This window comes from Cucurbita pepo, chromosome LG06 (assembly GCF_002806865.2).
Source record: "Cucurbita pepo subsp. pepo cultivar mu-cu-16 chromosome LG06, ASM280686v2, whole genome shotgun sequence".
In the NCBI taxonomy this organism is placed as follows: domain Eukaryota; kingdom Viridiplantae; phylum Streptophyta; class Magnoliopsida; order Cucurbitales; family Cucurbitaceae; genus Cucurbita; species Cucurbita pepo.
The window spans coordinates 9,840,496-9,861,869 of NC_036643.1; the positions used below are offsets into that span (position 1 = coordinate 9,840,496).

Below are 21,374 nucleotides of genomic sequence, written 5' to 3' on the forward strand. Positions count from 1 at the left end.
GCATAATTGTATGTTCACAAGAATCGGGATACTTCCCTTTTATGATGAGTACAAACATGTACACGATTAGAATGAGATGATCATCATGCCAAGCATGATGTATGACTGTCACTGTACGTCCAAGCGTCCGACTACAGGCCAAAAAAGCTAGCCCAACAAGCAAACCTAGGGGGTGTGTGAGCCCATTTGGTGGACCCACACTTGCACATGTGGATCGTGTCTAGAAGAATACTACACACACAACTTGTCTGGGGTCACCTAAGAGAATATGGTTTTAAATGATAGGTCTCATTGTGTTTGCATTCCCCGACCCCAATGTACAGTTGATGGCGACACGCATTAAAAAACAACATGCATTCTGTGACCCCATCGTTTTAAATCTTTCTTTGGTTTTGTTTTATTTTGCAAGCAATGAATATTTTTCGTCATTTAATTTTAGAACTCTTATGCAAACGTATATGAATTATTATAAATGAAGAACAAAGCAACTCTAGTTCCTTAAGAGTGATTACATGAAGGCAAGGGTAAGAGATAGAGATCCATTCCTAAGAAAGGTTTATTCAAACATCTACAACCTTACAATGACAAATTATGTCTAAAGGAATTGAGTCCTATTATGATGTATACGAGGTTGTTCTTTACCAGAATCATTCCACAAATGGCATAATAACACAACACTCAAACAACATGGCTTCACTTCAACATTGAAACTCATCACCACCTCAACAATAGATACTAAAAAACTTCATATTGTAATAATAAACATCCTTTCGTGAAAAATGTGATCGTTCTAACACACCAATTGATAGTTGGATTAAGTCGGTTTGTGTTTAAAGTAATAGCATATGATAAATTTCCGCTCCTTTTCCTTTTCACCCATGCATAAACTAAACCAACAATTAGGATAACACAATGATTATTTAAAAATCAATCAAGATACCACAGCATAAAAACTCAATCACATCATTTGTTTGCCATCAACAACTTAAGATAAGTACGAAAATTAAAGTTTCTATAAAGACGGATACTCCTAATACATCAAAACTCATTGCCCAATGTACGTGTACGTCCAAATGTTGGTTACTTCTTAGATACACTCAGTTGAATCAAATCAACACAAAGATTATTTAAAAGTCAATCAAGATACCACATCATAAAAAATCAATCACATCCTTTGTTCGCCATCAACAACTTAGGACAAGTACGAAAATTAAAGTTTCTATAAAGACGGTGTACGTCCAAATGTTGGTTACTTCTTACATACACTTGGTTGAATCAAATCAACACAATGATTATTTAAAAGTCAATCAACATACCACATCATAAAAAATCAATCACATCAATTGTTCGCCATCAACAACTTAAATGTAGGTATTAAGGTAATCATCTAATGACAGACTGAAAGCTGCATTTTCATAAACTGCATACTCTAAGGCTAAAAATGAACGGCAGAAAAGTCTATATAATATACATATGAGACAGAATTTAAGCAAATAAATCCTTTTGAAGTATTGTGTAGACATGAATCATACAAATACGAGACTTCAACTTCCTTTATTGTCTTTCGAAATCTAGTCACAAACTGGGAGTGGGACTATATATGAAAAATACACTTTCAGAGGCATAAAAAAATTCCAATATAGACTACCTCAATTTTTTACTATAAACAGAAAAATTGCATTTATCAAACATCACCTAAAGAAATAACACAATATCCATTTTAACATAACTCACATCCCCAACTTACACTTTACATGCAAGGGTCAAAAAGATATATTTTCGTACCTGATATGCATTTCGTCGAATCCATCTCTGGGTGCCACGAGACGACAAATCTACAAAAGATAATCTGCATCTTCCAAATATTTTTGTAACAAGTAGAACTCACACATTACAGCAAATCCATTAGGGGAGGTTGTCCAGATGATGATTTATTTTGAGTAGAACGAGATGTTGATGAAACCCCCCTCCCTCTTCCTCTTCCTCTACCAACAGCATTTGAGGGGGGCGGGGCAAGTCTAGGTGCAATATTATTCCCACTTTTACTAGGCGCAAATATGGATCCAAGATCAGTTAATTTTTTGTCCGCATCGTATGCATGTTGGGATGATATTCCCTGGTTTTGCTTCTGGAATCCAATAGAACTTTGGGAATTGAAGCCCCCAGTTCCCAGACTGCTTGAATTGAAAGTCGAATTGCCATGATTTTGTCTCATTGGTTCACTAATATTTTTGTTGTTGAGGGTCCAACTGGCATTGCCGTTTGTTTGAAAGTTCAAACTGTTCGATGTACCCACAGTTCCATATTTGTTCATGGATGGTCCAACCACCCCATTGTTGGAGGCTTGAGACGCATTTCCTAATGAGCCACTAGGACGTGGAGGCCAGTCAGCAAAAGGGTCCACATTATCCAAGCTTGAAGTAGATGATTCTCCTGTAGTTGCTTGCATCCCAGAATTAGATACTCTGGGTGCACCACCAGTAGAATTTCGAGGCGGCCACTCAACATCAACTGGAAGGCAAGATGCGACAGTTTGATTACTAGACAGAGATGTTGTCACAACAGAATTTGTTTGTATAGAATTTCCTGCTACGGATTGACCACCAAGAACAGCAGGTGCAGACGAGATAATGCTAGTAGAATTTTGTGGGGTTGTATGTCCCTTAGACATAGGTCCCCAATCTTCATCCCAAGCAGATCGACCTTTTACCGTTGGAACGACAGTATCACTAGCTCTGATTGAGGACTGGGGTTGTGGACCATTAGAAACCAAAGAGGATTTCATCTCTGGTACTCCAGAATCAGAAACATTGACTCCTCTTTTCTCTTCTATTTTCCTGTGATGGGAAAATATCGTTAGAATTAGATATATACTGCTAAGGCTCTTCTAAATCATGAAGTCAAATGCATGTGCATGACCTAAATACTGCATACAGATGTTGGTTGCAGTGGTAAACAATATTACCTGAGAACATCCTTGACAAAAAGCATATATTTAGCAAACTGCTGAACATTTAATTGTTGGGCTGTAAGAAGAGGCATGAGTAAAGGAAGAACATGCTCCGCAACAAATTCAATTCCATACTGAAAACAATGAGTTTTTGACAGAAGGTACATTAGTTCAAGTCATTTACAAAAATCATCTGCAACAGTATCCTTCCAAACAACAGGTTGAAGTAGATATGGTAAGTACCTGCTTAAGGATTGAGTTTGCAACCCCAAGGGTACACATGAGAGTGGGAGCAGATTTGTCTACAGCTGTACAACGTTGAATTGTTTGCAAGATTTCTAGAACTGCATGTTTATCAAGCGTCTGAACCAATTCTCCAAGGCACAGCAACGCATTAACTCTAACCTGTACATGGGAGGAAAATTCCAAAGTATCGTTCACATTTTAACTTGTGTAAAAGACGTCATAACATTCAGCCGAAAAGTGGCAATCATTGTAGGGGATAACACACTGGCACACTGAAAACCAATAGCTAGACCAAATAGAATTAAATTATATATATATATATATACATACATATACACATTTATGAGAAAAACTGGAATGTGTGCATGCATGTAGATCTCGTTAGTCAATAGAGGGAGGAAAAATGTTAATTTACCATTCCAAAATCACTAAGACACTCGTTACATCTTCAATTATGCAAAGCAATCAGAACGAAGCATGGATCCAGGTAAGTAATTCATGTCAACCACGTTATTACAATTTTTTCATGTTCACAATCTCAAGGATACAAAGGCTAACAGATGAATGCATTTACAAAGTGACCATGTATAAATCTATTGTAACTTTTTTTTTTTTTTTTTTTTTTTTTTTTTTTTTTTTTTTTTTTTTNCAGCCAACCAAAATAAACAACAAATACTAAAAAACTTGAAAGAATGAAAAACCACAAAAAACTGCAAAAACATACATACCGCAGCAACTGTTGTCTTTAGAGCTAAACCATGGACACGAGGCAAAATTGTTTGTTTCACTAACTGTAAGAACACAACAATTTAAGTAAATGTGAGTGTCATATAAAAGGTCAAAAGAAATAATATTTGATAGTTCAAATTACATCTTGACCACAACTATATTGACGCAGGAAATATAATGTTAGCATAGGAAATAAAAATAAAGAATTTCATTGCACGTGGATTTCATTTTTAGCCAATAAAATCTGTATCAATGTCTTACAGATTCAATGACAGGGAAAACTGCTCTAGGTGTGCAGTCCTGTGTTTGGACCATGGGGGGGTTGAGGCAAGGAGACCTGCTGTCACCCTTACTCTTTATTTTAGTGGTGGCTGTTCCCCGTAGACTTGTTCCCTCAGGATCAGAGAAGGGTATGATCGAAAGTGGTTAAGGAGTTAGTTCATCTAGCCCACCTACAGTTTGCAAATGGCACTCTATTCTTTCTTTTAAGGTAGGAATGCTCCTTCGTTAATCTTAATAGGTTTTTGTCCTTTTTTTTGAAGAGATTTTCAGGCTTGAGATTAATAGAGGTAAGAGTTCCGTGTTGGGTATAAATTGTTATCCTTCCAAGTTAAGCTCAGGGGCTTTTATGGTGGGTTGTAACGTGTGCCAGTTCCCTCCCTTGTCCTTAGGGCTCCCCTTGGGTGGGAATCCAAGGAGCTTAACATTTTGGAATCCTAGCATGCATAAAACTCGGAAGAGATTGTTTGCCTTTAAAGGAAGGTACTTCTCTAAAGGGGAAAACTTGTGGTAATCCAATCTGTGTTGAAAGGGATCCCTTACTATTTCTTGCCAATCTTTAGGATTCTTGTCTAGATAAGTGTCCATTGAGAGAGTTAAAGCAAAGTTTCTATTGAAAGGGATTGACGAAGGAGGAGGGCCCCACCTGATCAAATGAAAGGTGGTCATGAACTCAATGTATCTAGGAGGGTTAGGCATTGGGAGCTTGAGGTTACGTAACACAGTTTTCCCGACTAAGTCATTGTGGCACTTCTTCCTAAAGCCTAACACGTTGGGACATAGAGTACTTGCGAGCAAGTATGGCCCACTTTTGGTGGTGCAAGGGTGATGGTTCTAGGGGTCTTAGCAAAAACCTCTTGTCAATCTTTAGGATTCTGGTGTAGGTAAGTGTCCATTGAGAGAGTAGAGAGGAGTTCCTATTGAAAGGGATTGACGAGGGAGGAAGGTCCCACCTGATCAAGTGAAATGTGGCCATGAACTCGATGCATCTAGGAGAGTTAGGCATTGGGAGCTTGAGGTTACGTAACACAGTTTACCAAGCTAAGTCGTTGTGCCACTTCTTGCTAAAGCCTAACTCATTGAGACAGAGTAATTGCGAGCAGGTATGACCCATATCCTTTTGATGGTGCAAGGCTGATGGTTCAAGGGGTCTTAGCAAAAATGCCTGGGTTATTTTTTCGAGATTTCCCTCTTTTTCTCTGTTTATGCATTGTTCTCTTAAGGAAAACTCAGATTTATTTTTTCGAGGATTGCTGGGGGGATAAACCTTTGTGTATTCTGTTTCCACGTTTATAACAGATTTGAAACAAAATGTTGCATTCGGTGGACTCAGTGCTGCCTTCCTCCAAAAGGTTTTTGCTTTCGTTAGACTTTTGATGACCTCTATCTGAGAGGGGTAATAGATGTTAGTTTTCCCATGAGAAAGGATGTTCATATTTGGTACTCTAATCCTTCTACGAGGGTTCTCACGATATTCCTTCTTCCATGTTATGTATGGCCTTTCTCCCCACCCAGGGGCCTTTGTTTTATCCTCTCTTTGGCCGGCTATAAAATTCCAAAAAAAGTCCGAGGTTTTTGCATAATAGGTTTAGTATAGGGGTAGAACATCTTGGATTGTTTCCAAAGGCATCCTTTCTTCTTCTTTTCCTTGAGGAGGACCTCGATCATTTGTTGTGCGATTGACAATTTGCTCAATTCTTTTGGAGTTGCTGGAGATCATTTAGTGTGTGTGGAGCACTGAGTAGGGATGGTAATTCGTTGTTGGAGGAGGTGCTTCTAAATCTCCCTTTAAGGGAAATGGACAAAGTCCTATGACAAGCAACCTTCTTTGTTGTTTGTAGAGTATTTAATTGGAAAGCACTACTAGAATTTTCGAAGAGGTTGTGAGGAGGTTTGGAATGTTATTTTGGGTTGACGGTTAATAAATAAAGGAAACTCCAAGTTTAGGGGGCAAGCATTTTCTAAAGATAGTTTGTGAGAGATTCCAAGCCTTTCAGAATGCTTGGAAAACTTACAATTTTCCTTCAATATTTTATGTTAATTTTCATTTCAATTTCCAGTTCCCATCATAGCCATCAAAGATAATTCTTTACACACTTCTTACCCTCTGCCAGCGAAATTACAAATAAACTCCTCCATCCCCCAAACCAATTCATAAAATAATATCACTACTACACAAATGAAAAAAAAAAAAAAATGCAGCAAAATAGCCAAATTAAATTTTACTAAGAGAACAAAGAAATAGAATTCTAGATTCTAGAGTTCATTTCAGAGTTTGAAAACCAGAGAGTAGGCAAAACTTGTTGAGACAATATAAAACTACCATTTCTTTATTAGAAAAGGTTTCAAATCACACACTCAAAAAAAAAAAAAAAAAAAAAAAAAAAAAAAAAAAAAAAAAAAAAAAAAAAAAAAAAAAAAAAAAAAAANAAAAAAAAAGAAGAAAGCTTTCAAAGTATTTGCATCTAGTATCACTTCTGTGATGCCTTAGTAGGCTAGCAATCCCACCTTCATGAAAAGGAAGGGGGTTTGCGGGGATAATCTAGAAAGAGATCATAAACACAAGATATGGAGCTCTCACCTGTGTATCAAGTTGCTTAGCAAGGGAAACTGATTTCCTCAGAACCTCCTCTTGTATGCGAGCATCATTATCATCATAAGCCCGAACAATCAATGGCAAGACATTTGTCATTAATTGGGCTTGACTGGTCTGGAAAAAGGAATGGCAAGACAATGAGTGAAAAATAGAGGAAAAAAGGAATATATACACTGCAGGTTGAAAAACCAGCCAGGGGAAATAAATGTTCAAGTGTTCACAATGAAACAAATTCATACAAACATTTTCATGATTAATGGTATAGAATCTTTCTAAGTTGAGATAACATGCCAAGATTTCTTAAACACTGGGACCTAGTATTAGTAATAGTTCATGCATGGTCCCACTACCACCAACATCATTTTCTCTTATGCTTTTCCTTTCAGTTTCGTTGTCTGAGGCAACAATATCCATACACAACCAAATTTAGTGACAAGCACCAAAAGAAACCTTCGATACTATTACCTTCAACACCTTTGAAAACAATCCTACTGAGAACACCAACAACAATGAAAAAGAGAAAACAAGACAGAGGATTAACATGCCGAAGGCCTCTTAGCACTTTAATCTTACTCCTCGGTTGTCCATTAATGAGAATCGAGAATTTAACAGTTCTAACACAGCTCCAAATCTAGGATCTCCAATGTACCAAAATCCTTTCATCTCAAGGACTATGTCAAGGAAGTTTCAATCCACGTGGTCATAAGCCTTCTTGAAATCAATCTTAAAGATAACCTCTTGTTTTCGACCTTTATAATCCTCAATAGTCTCATTTGCAATGAAAGCCTCGTCAAGAATTTGCCTCCCCACTATAAAAGCACCCGAAGTCTCAAAGATCGACAACATGAGAACCTTTTTCACCCTGAAAATCTTAGCTATAATCTAAACACACTTGTAACTAGGCTGATGGGCCTGAAATCCTCAACCTTGTTCGCCCTTCACTTTTTGAGGATAAGATGAACAAAAGTTTCATTCAGAGAATTATCCAAGATATTCCTGTCGAAGAACTCTCTGAAAACCCTCCCAATTATCCTTTAAGGCTAAAGAAAAGCCATTAGGACCATGGACTTGTTTCTATCACTCAAAAACCACCTTTCTAATTTCTTCCAAAGAGAAAGGGGAATCCAACTCAGTCTTCTCACTCACTGAGGACACTAGTCTAAGCCTTCAATAGATCATAATAGTTACCATCATGAATAATTAAAACAAAAGAAAGAAAAGAAAAACAATGAGAGAAAAAGAGACTCCATTGTGAACAATTGAGAGCCGGCTTCTTAAGAGTGAACCACTGAATCTAACTATTTTGAGATCTCCTCCTAACTTCCACCCTAGTCATTGAAGACTTTAATTTCTCCTCTACCCCAAACCGTTTACCCTTCACCGTGTTCAACCAAATGATTTAGGCTTTTTCTATAATTTATGACCAGAAAAGATCTAGAATAAATCTCCATTTTATGGCTGCTAATTATTTAAATTAGGATTGTACTCCAACCCAGCCCATCCCTTGCTCCACCATTAGAAAATTTGCAATCTCCAAAAATGGCCCCTACTGTTGAATAGATTCTGTACTCACAAGGAACCTTCCTTTTTGGTGTTGTTGAAGAACTTATCCACTGGATCTGCAATAATGGCCATTATGTTCCAATCTACACAACAATTTTTCTCTTTCCCCTTGACATCACCGTTTTATGAAAAGATGAGGAACTAGAGAACTATATGTAATTAGTTACATTAAAGCCCGTAAATCACCCAACAAGCATCACCACACAAAAAGCACAATTACTTGAATTTACCTTGTTAATTATAAGATCAGCACGCTTCACAAGCAGCAACAATGTGTCACCTGCAGCAGTACTCAGAACAGGAACAAGAGATGGCAAAGTTGATAGCTCAAAATCATGTTTATCCTGCAAGCTTCAAGAAATTAATCTTATGTTCCAATAATACAATCCCACAAAACTAATAGATGAATAGCGGAAGACATCAAAGATTAAAATAAAAAATAAAAAAAAATAAAAAAAAATAAAAAAAATAAAAAAAGAGCCACAATTAACCTGCAGAATATACTAGAAAAGACTACAATTGAGAAAATAAGAACCAACGACTGTGATCTTGAAAGGCTCATTCACCCTCGCCTCATATTTAGTACCTATCATTTATGTATAGAAATTTTTTTTTTTTTTTTTTTTTTAAAGCTCCTTGATATAGGAGTATGAATAGGTTTCCTTTTTCTTACAATTCAACCCATCAATAAAAAATTCTGTTTCTCAGAACAGAGAAGAGGAAGGCATCAACTAAGGAGAAAAGCTCACAATATATCCGTCGCTTAAACATTATTTCCTCTCTTGTGACTGCAGCATGAAATGTCTATTTTTTTTATCAAAAGGTAATCAAATAATTATAAATCGACAATATAGTCCTGCTAACATGTCACAATTTGATTAGATACTAGATTCAAGTCACTAAATCCATGTATTTCCTCAAAAATTAAAAGTTCAATCTCCTGATTCCATATATCAAGCTAGACAAATCTCAACTCTTTGGTGTGTTTTAAACACCTCAGTCCCAAAAGTAAAGAAAAAGAACAAATCCATGCATTACAAAGTCCAAATTCACGCAAGAAACCAGGCAGCCTTATAAAAAATACCATGTTTGGTAAAACTAATTGTTCATTCATTTATCTAAAATCACTCTTCATTTTATTCTTACGCACAAAATCACATGCCTAGCCATCTTTAATAAAAACAGCTTTCCTAAAAAAATTTCATAAACAATATTTTAAAATTCCAATTCTATCCTTCCACATATCTTCTTCGTCTTCTTCTTCTTCAATCATAAACACAAGATATGGAGCTCTCACCTGTGTATCAAGTTGCTTAGCAAGGGAAACTGATTTCCTCAGAACCTCCTCTTGTATGCGAGCATCATTATCATCATAAGCCCGAACAATCAATGGCAAGACATTTGTCATTAATTGGGCTTGACTGGTCTGGAAAAAGGAATGGCAAGACAATGAGTGAAAAATAGAGGAAAAAAGGAATATATACACTGCAGGTTGAAAAACCAGCCAGGGGAAATAAATGTTCAAGTGTTCACAATGAAACAAATTCATACAAACATTTTCATGATTAATGGTATAGAATCTTTCTAAGTTGAGATAACATGCCAAGATTTCTTAAACACTGGGACCTAGTATTAGTAATAGTTCATGCATGGTCCCACTACCACCAACATCATTTTCTCTTATGCTTTTCCTTTCAGTTTCGTTGTCTGAGGCAACAATATCCATACACAACCAAATTTAGTGACAAGCACCAAAAGAAACCTTCGATACTATTACCTTCAACACCTTTGAAAACAATCCTACTGAGAACACCAACAACAATGAAAAAGAGAAAACAAGACAGAGGATTAACATGCCGAAGGCCTCTTAGCACTTTAATCTTACTCCTCGGTTGTCCATTAATGAGAATCGAGAATTTAACAGTTCTAACACAGCTCCAAATCTAGGATCTCCAATGTACCAAAATCCTTTCATCTCAAGGACTATGTCAAGGAAGTTTCAATCCACGTGGTCATAAGCCTTCTTGAAATCAATCTTAAAGATAACCTCTTGTTTTCGACCTTTATAATCCTCAATAGTCTCATTTGCAATGAAAGCCTCGTCAAGAATTTGCCTCCCCACTATAAAAGCACCCGAAGTCTCAAAGATCGACAACATGAGAACCTTTTTCACCCTGAAAATCTTAGCTATAATCTAAACACACTTGTAACTAGGCTGATGGGCCTGAAATCCTCAACCTTGTTCGCCCTTCACTTTTTGAGGATAAGATGAACAAAAGTTTCATTCAGAGAATTATCCAAGATATTCCTGTCGAAGAACTCTCTGAAAACCCTCCCAATTATCCTTTAAGGCTAAAGAAAAGCCATTAGGACCATGGACTTGTTTCTATCACTCAAAAACCACCTTTCTAATTTCTTCCAAAGAGAAAGGGGAATCCAACTCAGTCTTCTCACTCACTGAGGACACTAGTCTAAGCCTTCAATAGATCATAATAGTTACCATCATGAATAATTAAAACAAAAGAAAGAAAAGAAAAACAATGAGAGAAAAAGAGACTCCATTGTGAACAATTGAGAGCCGGCTTCTTAAGAGTGAACCACTGAATCTAACTATTTTGAGATCTCCTCCTAACTTCCACCCTAGTCATTGAAGACTTTAATTTCTCCTCTACCCCAAACCGTTTACCCTTCACCGTGTTCAACCAAATGATTTAGGCTTTTTCTATAATTTATGACCAGAAAAGATCTAGAATAAATCTCCATTTTATGGCTGCTAATTATTTAAATTAGGATTGTACTCCAACCCAGCCCATCCCTTGCTCCACCATTAGAAAATTTGCAATCTCCAAAAATGGCCCCTACTGTTGAATAGATTCTGTACTCACAAGGAACCTTCCTTTTTGGTGTTGTTGAAGAACTTATCCACTGGATCTGCAATAATGGCCATTATGTTCCAATCTACACAACAATTTTTCTCTTTCCCCTTGACATCACCGTTTTATGAAAAGATGAGGAACTAGAGAACTATATGTAATTAGTTACATTAAAGCCCGTAAATCACCCAACAAGCATCACCACACAAAAAGCACAATTACTTGAATTTACCTTGTTAATTATAAGATCAGCACGCTTCACAAGCAGCAACAATGTGTCACCTGCAGCAGTACTCAGAACAGGAACAAGAGATGGCAAAGTTGATAGCTCAAAATCATGTTTATCCTGCAAGCTTCAAGAAATTAATCTTATGTTCCAATAATACAATCCCACAAAACTAATAGATGAATAGCGGAAGACATCAAAGATTAAAATAAAAAATAAAAAAAAATAAAAAAAAATAAAAAAAATAAAAAAAGAGCCACAATTAACCTGCAGAATATACTAGAAAAGACTACAATTGAGAAAATAAGAACCAACGACTGTGATCTTGAAAGGCTCATTCACCCTCGCCTCATATTTAGTACCTATCATTTATGTATAGAAATTTTTTTTTTTTTTTTTTTTTTAAAGCTCCTTGATATAGGAGTATGAATAGGTTTCCTTTTTCTTACAATTCAACCCATCAATAAAAAATTCTGTTTCTCAGAACAGAGAAGAGGAAGGCATCAACTAAGGAGAAAAGCTCACAATATATCCGTCGCTTAAACATTATTTCCTCTCTTGTGACTGCAGCATGAAATGTCTATTTTTTTTATCAAAAGGTAATCAAATAATTATAAATCGACAATATAGTCCTGCTAACATGTCACAATTTGATTAGATACTAGATTCAAGTCACTAAATCCATGTATTTCCTCAAAAATTAAAAGTTCAATCTCCTGATTCCATATATCAAGCTAGACAAATCTCAACTCTTTGGTGTGTTTTAAACACCTCAGTCCCAAAAGTAAAGAAAAAGAACAAATCCATGCATTACAAAGTCCAAATTCACGCAAGAAACCAGGCAGCCTTATAAAAAATACCATGTTTGGTAAAACTAATTGTTCATTCATTTATCTAAAATCACTCTTCATTTTATTCTTACGCACAAAATCACATGCCTAGCCATCTTTAATAAAAACAGCTTTCCTAAAAAAATTTCATAAACAATATTTTAAAATTCCAATTCTATCCTTCCACATATCTTCTTCGTCTTCTTCTTCTTCTTTTCACATCTATTTCATCCTATATAAATGAAGTTTTAATTCATTCAATTTTCTTACAACAATTGTTTTTCCTGAACATTTATTAATAATTTAAATCAAACACAATGACTTGCACGTTAAATCATATAAACTTTTAAACAATTAATTTATAAAAAATATATATTGGAAATAATGTCTATTTTGGTCAATATAGCTAAAGCTCAACAACTTAATAATATTTTATCAATCCCATCTACTGATTCAAGTTTAAAATTAAAATTTATCAAATACTAATTTACTTCATGCTGTAGCATTTTTTCTAAAAGCGCAGCTGCTAGGCTGCTCGCAGTTGTCTTAAAAGCAACCGCAATCCTGAACTAAACCTAATGCTCTAAAGATACCCAAAAGATACCAACTCCAAAAGGAGTGTAAAAAAAATGAAAAAACAAAATTACAGAGGGCAACTTCAGGTTATTAGTGGAATGTAATCTTATTAGAAAAAATAAATGGAATCAGGAATATAACACAAATTAATAAACTCCATAGGGTCATTCGATTCTAGAAACTTCAACGTCAACTTTTGCATGCAACCTTCTTAAGATTAATAAATAAAAAATGAAAACATGGAGTTTTTTGTACCTGAGACTCTGCTATTGTGAGTACCATGGGAAGTATCATAGGTTGCATAACCAGATTTCGTAATTCTGCACAGAGAGGTGGAAGGACCTGCAAAAGACATAACCAAACCCTCAATTGGAGATCAATGATTTTACGAATATTCCTTCACTGCATGTCGTATATATTCATTGTGAAAGCGCAAGACCACTAATAAATTCCTCGTTTAACAAATGTGTATGAGCATTTGATGAACTTATTCGTATCCTTCTTGTGTAGAGTAGATGGAATGCAAACTGAGATAACTTGTAACTGTGAATCATAGCACCATCAAAGGATGACAAGTGTCTTGCTGGAAATTGCATTATTAAGTGTAATCAAATAATACAACCTATGAAAAGACAAATAAATGGAGGGACAAGAAGTGCAGTTCATTAGTTTTTCATCACTGAGGATTCCAAATTCTGATGTTGTTCTTTTATAAGGCACCTTTGCTTTTAAAAAATAGTATCCAGTATCTTCAATTATTCCTCCCTCTTGTAGAAGCATCCAGAAGGAGTTTTTTCAACCATAGTTTGTCTTTCATTTCATTTTTACAAACTGGAGAAGTTTATCATCAATCCTAGACTGTTCCTGTTTTATTCTCTAATTGTGAACATTAAGACTAGCTTAGATGCATCTCACCAACCTCAGAGAACAACCACTTCAATCCTACAAATTTTGGCATAACAGAACCAGGTAGGTGGTGGCTACATAATTTAAATCCATGACATCTAATACAAGGTTTGCAGAATGTCACCCGGTCCCCTTGGCCACTATGCCATTGGTCAACCAATAGTGGTTTTATTTAGCTTGTTTTATATCACCTTGCACATTTCATTCAATCAATTAATTCTTATGTCTAATAAAAGAACCACAAAAATTATAATGAATATCAGAAAGCATAACAATAACCAGCTCATAGACAAATAGGCCAGGAAAAACTCAAACCTTATAGCGCAATATACGGGAATCAAAATCTTTCCACATATCAGATAGAGCTTTCAAAAAGTCAGACTTTTGCATGTTATCTCTTTCCTGAAACATATTAATGATAAATTAATTAGATTTTCAATTTTAACTACTCTTCCTTTCAAAGTAACTGCTTTTGATGACTTTAGAGAAACTCATATCAGTAAAGCTGAAATGGAAACAATTACAAGCATGTGGTCAAGAAAACGAAGAGCTCGCAGCCTTGTGTCATCTCGGAAAAATGGGGAACCTGCATGAAAATCAAATAATGTAAAATTTGACCGACTATAGACAACACAAACAATGAAAAAATATCCATAATGTGGAGCTTTGGAGGGAAGTGGGCTTCTGATCAATGGAACCATTAGCCATGTATAGACTCCAGGTATTTTCAATAAGAGCATGGCTGACTAAACCCATCAAAACTTCTATAACAATGGGTAATATATGAAATATGACCAGGTATTACACCATAGCTTTCATGAAAAGAAGTGGATCGTTAAGTATAGAGTATTAAGCAATTAAGCATACCTACATGAGACAGTCAGAATGAAAATGAAATTCAAATCTCATATTAGCTTTTATCATAATCACGTAATTATTTTCCAACTTCCATGCGCAGGATTAAATATTCAACGTTACACTTACAACTGACCATAAGTTTCCTTGATGCTAAAGTTGGATGTATCAATTAGATTGGAATTGAAAATTGTATTACCTGTGAATTCCAATGCTGTTGGCCGGAAAGACTCATTGGATGAGAGCATTCTCTGCAGGTCAGGAACTAACTCCGGAGGAATTGAAGCAAACGACCCAGTTGACAGGTAAGTTAAGGAGTTCATGTACTAAAGAGGAAGGAGGAATAAACAAAAAGACAAAAGAGAAATAACAAGAATTAGAAACTTCGATAAATAACATAAATTAAAAGAATATTTGAGTCAGTTTCTTTCATTTTCATATAATAGTTCTTCCAATAGGTATATTATTCTCAGCCTATACCTATATTATAAAAGAAAAATTTATGTATTCAGATAGAGAGATGAAAAATAACAATAAATGACATCTTAGTACAAAAGTAAAGCTTTGCATCATTTACGTATGTACAAAACCAACCTAGATAGCTTCCAGCACCATAATACATATAGTGGTTTAAATACATCAATCGAAACAATTCACTTCAGCATCCATCACTTCCACTTCACTTCAGCATAAAAGGTAGTAATAAAGCAGCACATAGATAAGGAAAATAAAAGGAAGTCTTTGTAATAGCATGCAATTTTCCAATGCATGCTACTACTTTATTGCTTTACAAGTTTTAGGACCAGGAATCCTAAAATAATCACTCATAGACCTCAACACCTGTAGGCACACTAATAGAAGCTCAATAACAAGTGCTACAGGGCATCAGCTGGAACTTTAAGAGTGTTCTCAATAAAATTATAGTAGACTCCAACCGCCTTCACGTGCTTTAAAAAAAAAAAATCATTTTTTCCATGACCAGTCATAATGTTAAAGGTCTGTCTAACCTCAAGAAAAGAAAATGAGAAAAATTTACTGATTCTAATAGGCCAATAAATCTACTTTAATAACAATAATGATTCTTAACTAACTAAACAAAAAAATCAGAGAGATATAACAAGGAGAATCAAACTAATTGAAATATGGGGAGAAAGACTAGAAAAACAAGAATTTCCAATTATGAAAATCAAAATTTTCTGGACAAGACTTTCCCACTCATCAAATATATATATATATATACACACGCAAAGTACACCATTAGGCAAGGTGATTGAATTTAGAAAGAATGAACTTGGAAATACCATTTTAACATTGTTTTGGCAGTCAAACAAAGGCTTTCTAGCAATCAAATGGTAAGCAAGGCATCCAAAGCTGAAAATATCTGAGGAACAACCAGCCGAAGATGATTTACTCCTAACCAATTCAGGAGCAGTGTAATTCAGAGATGGCTGAAGAGGCAGCACAGAATCTTCAACATCATACTCCTGTGCAATTCAACAAATTAAGCATAGACATAGAAGCCTCAATTAATTTAGCTAATGATGATCCACAATTCATGTCATAATATTAAATTTTTATAAAGGAAAATTGTAGGAAGATGGCTAGCATGTACATTAACACAAAGGATAAAGCTGCACACTGTATTCATAGATATAAAACACACTAATAGGATGTTACAGTTCTGTCTAAACTGTAGGTTGGAGCATGAAACTGAAACAGGATTTTTTTTTTCTTTTTTTCCAAACAAATGAAACATGAATAAAGTGAACGAAAAAGACTGAAAATTCATATAAATGGCAAGTTCCATATCAAAAAGAGATGAGCTCCTTTTCAGATCTCAAATGCCTGACAAAGGCATTGTCCAACAATCGAGTTTCCCTTATTTTTATTTTACAATGTTTAAAATTTAACAAGCAACCAGTGAATATTGAACTCACGGCATAATGGAAAGCTTGCACAGTAGCCATGTCACTTGAAGTCTGATCTGCTGGAATTGCAAAGCCAAATCCAGCAAGTTTCCAAGCTCCATTTGAAGTGATGAGGACATTCTGCAAAGACATAATTTCAAGCAACATAAACAGATCAAATCTATTGTCTCATGTTACCGTTTGTAGGTCAAATTATCTGCAGCTATTGAATCTTGAATGCAGTCTGCACGTTTTGAGAATCTAAGAGCAATACAATAGCAGCAACAACTCTTCCACAATGGATACTTGCCTAAGATGAGGGCTCTCTGTAATCTTCTTCGTTTTTTTTTTCTTTTTTTTTTTTTTTGGGGGGGGGGGGGGGGGATTTTTTTAAGANTAAGAAGTTGGTATCATTCAACACTTAAATTCTCAATGAAGCAACAAAATAACTTCACAGAATCTCAAAATTTTAAGTAAGACGCTTTAATCTACCAAGAAAAATTAGGTACTAAACAGAGAAGAAATTGTTTATAGAAATGTATCTTTAACAATTGTCGTAGTCAGCTCCAAAGTAAAGAAAAAGTTGAAACAAAATTGATACCTCGGGAGATATAGCCCGATGAATGAGATGTGCATTGCTATGAAGAAAGTTTAAAGACTCTGCTATCTGAAGCAAACCATGTTTTATTTCCAGTAGTCCCATTTCCTGTGAAATGCAAGTGAAGAACAAGCTGATGAGAGCAGAGAAGCGTTTAAGAAAGCTACAAGCATCACATGATTGGGGATCCAACCGCATAGAAAATCATGCATATGACACATATGAGAATAGAAGCCGTTTCTCAAAAATTAATTTATTAGAAATACTAAAATCACTCGACATCTGAACTCATAATTTATCCACAGAACTCTTACATTTACAAATGACAACCCTACAAACCAAATACTTAGTTTTACAAGAGGATAGAACAAACTCACAAACCATTTTTTTTTTTTTCCTCGAGACAATTTCTTTGATAATTGAAATTTACAAAAGGAATCTAATATGCACGATGTTTACAAAAGAGCTTCCCAATTTACCAGGAGGAAGGTATAACTATAGGAAGTAAAAAAATTAGATAATTTACACCAAGATATAGCTGGGTAAACAACATTGTCAGAGAGTTTTGTATAAATATGTGTCCTTTTTGTGAATATTCTTTGATTTATTTCTTTCCATTGGGTTTTTTCGTGTGCTATTGAGAGATATTGAAGCCACAAGCCAAAAGCCAATTATCTGTAGATAGGCAATATAGGTCCTGTAATGCCTGCCAGAATAGAAGTCTTTCTTGATATCTACAAGGACCATAGATCCCTAAGGCATCCAAAGTTGACTCATACACCAAATATGGACAATACAAACTTACGAACCTCATACTACACAACCCCAGACTTGTTAGAACTGTGAACCAGACTCCCTTCAAAGAAAGCAACTTGAAACCCAAAACATTTAGTAAGGCAACACCACCGAAGAATAAAAAATAAAATAAAATAAAATCTTCGAAAAAAGGGAAAAGACGACCTACATTTACACTGGTTTTTTTTTATACAAAAGATCCAGCTTTTATTAAAAAAATAATAATAATAATAAATAAAATAAAATAAAATAAATGAAAACGTGCAGGAAGACAAGAAAAAAGAAAAAAGAAAAAAGAAAAAAAAAAAAAGAAAGGAAAGCCCAAGACACCAAGAGCCAGAAAACATCTGCCTACTTACCTACAAAACATTACAGAAAATGGCTCCCATAACACGAATGAGATACAAAGAAAAAGCATAAAAAACCTTGGTGATCAAAAACAAGCATCTACGTTGTCATACTCACACAAAACATACCACCTAAAGGAGAATAGCTCAAATGGCTACTCTACTTAAACGTGCAACAATTAGTAATACATTTGGGGAAAAGAAACAACACAGAACTGTAAATTTCCTTGGCATTTAGTCTCCCAAATCATTTTGCTCAAACCGTAGAACATCGACATCCAACAACAAAAAGTATTCAACAGAAAGAAACCTAAAAATTAGGCACTCCAATTGTTATTTAATCTTTCGACCTCCTCTTAGTGTACCCTTTCATGATCCTTTTGTACTTTTACAAGTACCAAAGGGAGCAACTTTTTCATAAGCTCTATTTGATTAGGATGGTCTCTACTCTTTTATATGCCTTCTACTTATGAATGAAAAGTTGATCTCTGTCTCTCACAAAAAGGAACATACATATTTACTAGATGCAACAACACGAACTTCTATTATTACACATCTTCAAAGCAAGAACGTCCAAATATAAGTCTACACAAAACTTTTCGACAATATTGTTTACCAAGCTATATCTTATGTGTAAACTATCTAATATTTTTACTTCATATAGTCATACCTCCCTCATTGTAAATCGGAAAGGTCTTTTGTAAACATCATAGATTATGCATCCCTTTTGTAAATTTCAATCATCAATGAAATGGTCTCTCATCAATAAATAAACAAATAAGTCACAAAAAACATCAAGTTGAGTGATCATCATAGCCACAAAAATTTTAAAAAATCCTATAATATTTTGACATTTACTAACAACTTTCAGACTGATAATTCAATTGAATAACACAAGAGACTCCTCAAAGTCAATTGGGAATCGCATTTACCATACTAGTCCAAAGTGGAGAGCACTCTGGGAAGAGAAGAAATAAAGAAAGCTCTACGTACCAAACCCTGGAGCTCCTTAGGAAGCTTAGCAATATTCTCCACATTCCCAACAGCATTCGCCACCGACGCAAACAGCGGCTCGGTAACCATGGCCATGGCATTCTTATTCTCATCCAACGCCTGAACCACATGAACCACTCCCGGATGCCTCAGCCTCACCAACCGCCCCGCATCGGCTCGAATCAGATCCAAAAACGAATCCTCGACAGACTTCGACAACCCAGCGCGAGCCCTAGCCTCCGATAGAATCTTCTTATCCAAAACCCATACGCAAACAGTGGGATATTGCTGAGGCCGCGAAGAATCACGAGCCTTCGCAGAATACAATTTCCAAACCATACCAGGACCAGCGGAGCCGATCTGATCGAGAAGCTCGTAATCCTGAAGGGGCTTGGGTCCGGTGACCTCCTGGACGGTGGTATGAACAGTTTTCTCGATCACCGCGGCCGTCTTGGCTAAGGCTTGGGTGAGGGTTTTCATATTCAACGCCATTTTTGTTCGTCTTCACCGACAAGTAGAAGTTAAACCAGTAAAAATGTGGAAGAATTGTGGATGAAGACGATGATCTGGAGGAATGGAAGCAGGATTTGGGATGGGATTCGAAGGAGAAGGAGGAATTTGGGAATTTAGATCAAAGAATCAGTGTTTGGGGTTCTTCCATTTCTCTGTCCAAGTCTCAGCCTCAGCAAGGTTTGGTTTCCTTGATTAGTCTGCTTAGTTCATCAATTCGCTGTCTACTGTTAAAAGAATATATATATATATATATATATATATATATTATCTTAAATTTTTCAATAATAATAAAAAAATAAAAAATATATATAAGATATAACTTATTATTATTTTATTTCAAAAATATATTTAAACTTTAAAAAAAAAAATACTCTTTTAATTTCAAAAATACTCGTAAATTTTTTAAAATAATATTAAAAAAATTTAAAATGATTTATAAGATATAGAGAGTGGTTTTCATGTACTAACGTATTTAAATTATGGATATTAAAGCTATTTTTAAAATTTCAAAAATAAAAATATTTTTTTAATTTTTTTAAATAATTGAAAGATATTAATAAAAAAAAATTATAATTATTATTTAGTAAACCTATTTAAACTTTTTAAAAAAATACTCTTTTAATTTCAAATATATATAAATAGAACGTTAATATCACATTTTATAAACACTCGTAAATTTTTTAAAATAATATTAAACAAATTTGAGATGATTTATGAGTTATAGACCAGCGGTTTTCATCTATGTACTGACGATAAAAAAAATTAATTTTTTTTATATAAGTTATAGGTATTAAAGCTATTTTTTAAATTTCATTCGCATTTTTTAAATAAAGTATTAATATTTTTTTTATTTTTTTAAATTAAAAAATATTAATAAAATTTTTATTATCATTATTATTACCACGTAAGATTATATTTTCAAATTTCATATAGATCATATCAGTACGTAGTAAGATAATCTACTGATTTACTTGTTTGTTAGCATGAATTAAAAAGAATTTATGATTTCGGTTTGTTACCAAATCTATGATTAAAATTTATGATTTCGTTACCAAATCTATGATTATAGTTGTTATCTTTTTTTGGTTTGTTACCAAATCTATGATTTTATATTTTTTATTTATGGTTTGTTACAATGTAATCCTTATTCTACCGGTATATAAATACACGAAGCTCTCTGATTCTTCAAGCCCGTCTATGTCGTGAAGTTCAAGGTAAGTTTTTCGCCTTTTGTTTTGTAAATTTCGTTCTTCAGGAAAATTTCTGGATTTTTCTTTTGATGTTTGGTTCATGTTCCTTGGTTTTTACCTCGGATCAAGGTTCCGAATATAAACAACATCAAATTAAGCGTTGATATAGTTCGTGGAATTTAATCGGAGGATTAGATTTCACATGTTTTAGTTTTTTTTTTTTTTTTTTTCTTCTTTTCCTTTGGTTGTTGAACGAGTTCGTTCCCGTTTTGCAATATCGACTGTGAAATTGAATTGGTATTAGAAAAGATTAATGGATAGGACTGCTTGACAAATCAAAATCTTGTTGAGGATTATTGGGAGTGAGTCATACATTGGTTAATTTAGTGGAAGATCATGAGT

The 21,374-nt window shown here is 34.7% G+C and overlaps 1 protein-coding gene and 1 long non-coding RNA gene across 2 annotated transcripts; one reads left to right on the top strand and one right to left on the bottom strand.

Moving 5' to 3' along the window:
- Positions 1 to 1,489: 1,489 nt before the first annotated feature.
- Positions 1,490 to 19,994, bottom strand: LOC111796913 (SCY1-like protein 2). Its single transcript, XM_023679715.1, has 14 exons — positions 19,270 to 19,994; positions 17,138 to 17,242; positions 16,567 to 16,677; positions 15,931 to 16,113; positions 14,829 to 14,955; positions 14,299 to 14,360; positions 14,090 to 14,176; positions 13,124 to 13,210; positions 11,469 to 11,582; positions 9,661 to 9,789; positions 3,925 to 3,987; positions 3,194 to 3,355; positions 2,966 to 3,084; positions 1,490 to 2,837 (listed from the first exon to the last, which is right to left on the bottom strand). Exons 1-14 carry the CDS (start codon positions 19,759 to 19,761, stop codon positions 1,892 to 1,894), a joined length of 2,787 nt encoding a protein of 928 aa, XP_023535483.1. The 5' UTR covers positions 19,762 to 19,994; the 3' UTR covers positions 1,490 to 1,891.
- LOC111796945 lies at positions 3,978 to 6,393 on the top strand. The gene is made up of 2 exons (XR_002815446.1): positions 3,978 to 4,056; positions 4,332 to 6,393. It is a non-coding gene; the product is annotated as an uncharacterized LOC111796945 (long non-coding RNA).
- Positions 19,995 to 21,374: the final 1,380 nt, after the last annotated feature.